The sequence below is a fragment of the Camponotus floridanus genome, unplaced genomic scaffold (genome assembly GCF_003227725.1).
Source record: "Camponotus floridanus strain SB8 unplaced genomic scaffold, Cflo_v7.5 scaffold209, whole genome shotgun sequence".
Classification (NCBI taxonomy): domain Eukaryota; kingdom Metazoa; phylum Arthropoda; class Insecta; order Hymenoptera; family Formicidae; genus Camponotus; species Camponotus floridanus.
Window position 1 is genome coordinate 51462 of NW_020229336.1, and position 2106 is coordinate 53567.

Here is a 2106-nt window from a genome sequence, read left to right on the forward strand (position 1 = left end):
TTCAAATCGACGCCATTTTTTTTTAAATCGATTAATAAAAAAAATCCTACGCCGTTCACTAGGTCTTGGACCACATTTTCAGAAAAATTTTGAATTTTTGTTCCAGATGCAGAATTGTGATCTGTAGAGGTACGGCCAGCAAGGTCAACGACGAAAAATGGATTTTTTTCAAAGAGCTACAGTGCCGCCATTTTAATTTTTAAAAATATAAAAAAAAATTTTTTTATACCTTAAGACCTGTACTTTAATGTAAAGAAAATTAGAATTTAATAAATCTTTCCATTTATTTTAAATCGCTTCGAGAAAATGACCCTTGATTTAGTGAACACAAGGTGATATTACCCCTTAAGGTTAAAATAAAAACGATAATAGAGAATAAAATTGGATTATAGGTAATAAAATCGAATATTCGTCCTTATCTCATGGTTATACTAAAGAAATAAGATGGGTAAGTGAATAATAACTAAACCTAGTAATTTTTAAAATGGCGGGACGTCACAGCAGCACCAAACGTCGAGCGCAGAATACCATTACCAGATCATTGCGCAGGATTCTGAATGAGTTAAGCCTGCGGCACACCGTATGATTTTTCGTACTAGATCGCATGTGAGCATTTTAACTGACCAATCGTAATTTCGATATTAAAGAATTGTCAAATCATCGTAATGCTCGCATGCAATCCAGCACGAAAACAAGCATCGTGTGCTACTGGTTTAACTCATTCAGAATCCTGGCAAGGTCTGGGTTAATGGTTTCCTGCGATGGTTTCGAACCAATCGGAAGCTTAAAAGAGTTTCGGAACGGCTATCAAGTAAAATTTTCATCGAAGAGTAAAATCGTTTCGGAACGTACCCTAGATATCTGTGCCCAGTATGGCGGTTTTCTTAACCCTAAACAACTGTCGACTTTAGTGCTTCATAACTTTTTTTTAATTAACAGATTCGTATTTTACGTATTAAAATACACTAAATTATCAAATTTCAGCGAAATTCGTGAGGACACCACTCTCCTTCATATTTACCGCAATTTTTATTAAACGACGTAATATTGTTGGATCGTTTACAATTATGCGAAATATAAAGATATTATATCAGAAAGCTCTAAAAATGTATCCTATAAGTACACAGGCAGTACAATCTGGTAGTATAATACAATTCATTTTAATTTACACTGTACAATATATATGTATACATATAGTAAAGTATGTAAATATTGTAATACGATATTGAGTAATATTGAATATAATATTGAATAGGAATATTAATGGGACTTGGTGATCAGATTGCACAAAATTTTATAGACAACTCAAAAACTATTGATTTGGCACGTACAATGCAGTTTACTGTGATTGGTTTGTTTATAAGTGTAAGTACATTTGTATTATTAATGTTGCATGACATAAGAATTTCAAGTATTTTTCACAGATATTTCTAGTATATTTGCTTAATGTTTTTGAAATTTAATATAAAATATATAGTTTATAATAGGTAGATTACACACAAAATATTTAAATTAATATAGATTAATATAGATTATAAAATATATAGATAACATAATAACATTATACAAATATCAGAAATAGAATATATTACTTATTAATAAGTAAAAATTTATGCATTAATAAAAAAATACTTAGGGTCCAGCAACAAGAACTTGGTATGGTATTTTAGATAAATATATAGGTTCTAAAGGTTATTCTGTTGCAATAAAAAAGATTGTGTGGGACCAGTTACTATTTGCACCTATATTCACAGCAGTTTTACTAGTTACTATTGGTATTTGCCAAGGAAAAAGTACTGAAAAATTAAAAATTAAAATACAAGATGAATATAGTGATATTTTAATGAATAATTATAAGGTAATGAACTATATATCTTGTATAAATTTTCTTTTATTTGTTTTGTGACATTATTATTTCTTTTTAGCTTTGGCCTATGGTACAACTTGTAAATTTTTCTTTAGTGCCTTTACATTATCAAGTTTTAGTTGTACAAGTGGTTGCTGTATTTTGGAATAGTTATATTTCATATAAAACAAATTTAAATATATAAAACACATCGAATTTAAATAAATTAACTGATTGACGCACAAATTGTAATTATGAGT

The 2106-nt window shown here is 28.9% G+C and overlaps 1 protein-coding gene across 1 annotated transcript; it reads left to right on the forward strand.

Annotated features, from left to right (window-relative positions):
• The first annotated feature begins 659 nt into the window (after nucleotides 1-659).
• LOC105254752 (protein Mpv17) lies at nucleotides 660-2106 on the forward strand. The gene is made up of 5 exons (XM_011263628.3): nucleotides 660-870; nucleotides 985-1140; nucleotides 1256-1365; nucleotides 1637-1858; nucleotides 1926-2106. The coding sequence occupies exons 2-5, from the start codon at nucleotides 1068-1070 to the stop codon at nucleotides 2049-2051; spliced, it is 531 nt and encodes a 176-aa protein (XP_011261930.1). The 5' UTR covers nucleotides 660-870; nucleotides 985-1067; the 3' UTR covers nucleotides 2052-2106.

Coding starts and splice junctions, on each gene's coding strand:
- LOC105254752 (XM_011263628.3), top strand. CDS start 1,068: ATGCGAAATATAAAGATATTATATCAGAAAGCTCTAAAAATGTATCCT. Junction 1,141..1,255: donor TACACAGGCAGTACAATCTG/GTAGTATAATAC, acceptor AATATTGAATAG/GAATATTAATGGGACTTGGT. Junction 1,859..1,925: donor TTTTAATGAATAATTATAAG/GTAATGAACTAT, acceptor ATTTCTTTTTAG/CTTTGGCCTATGGTACAACT.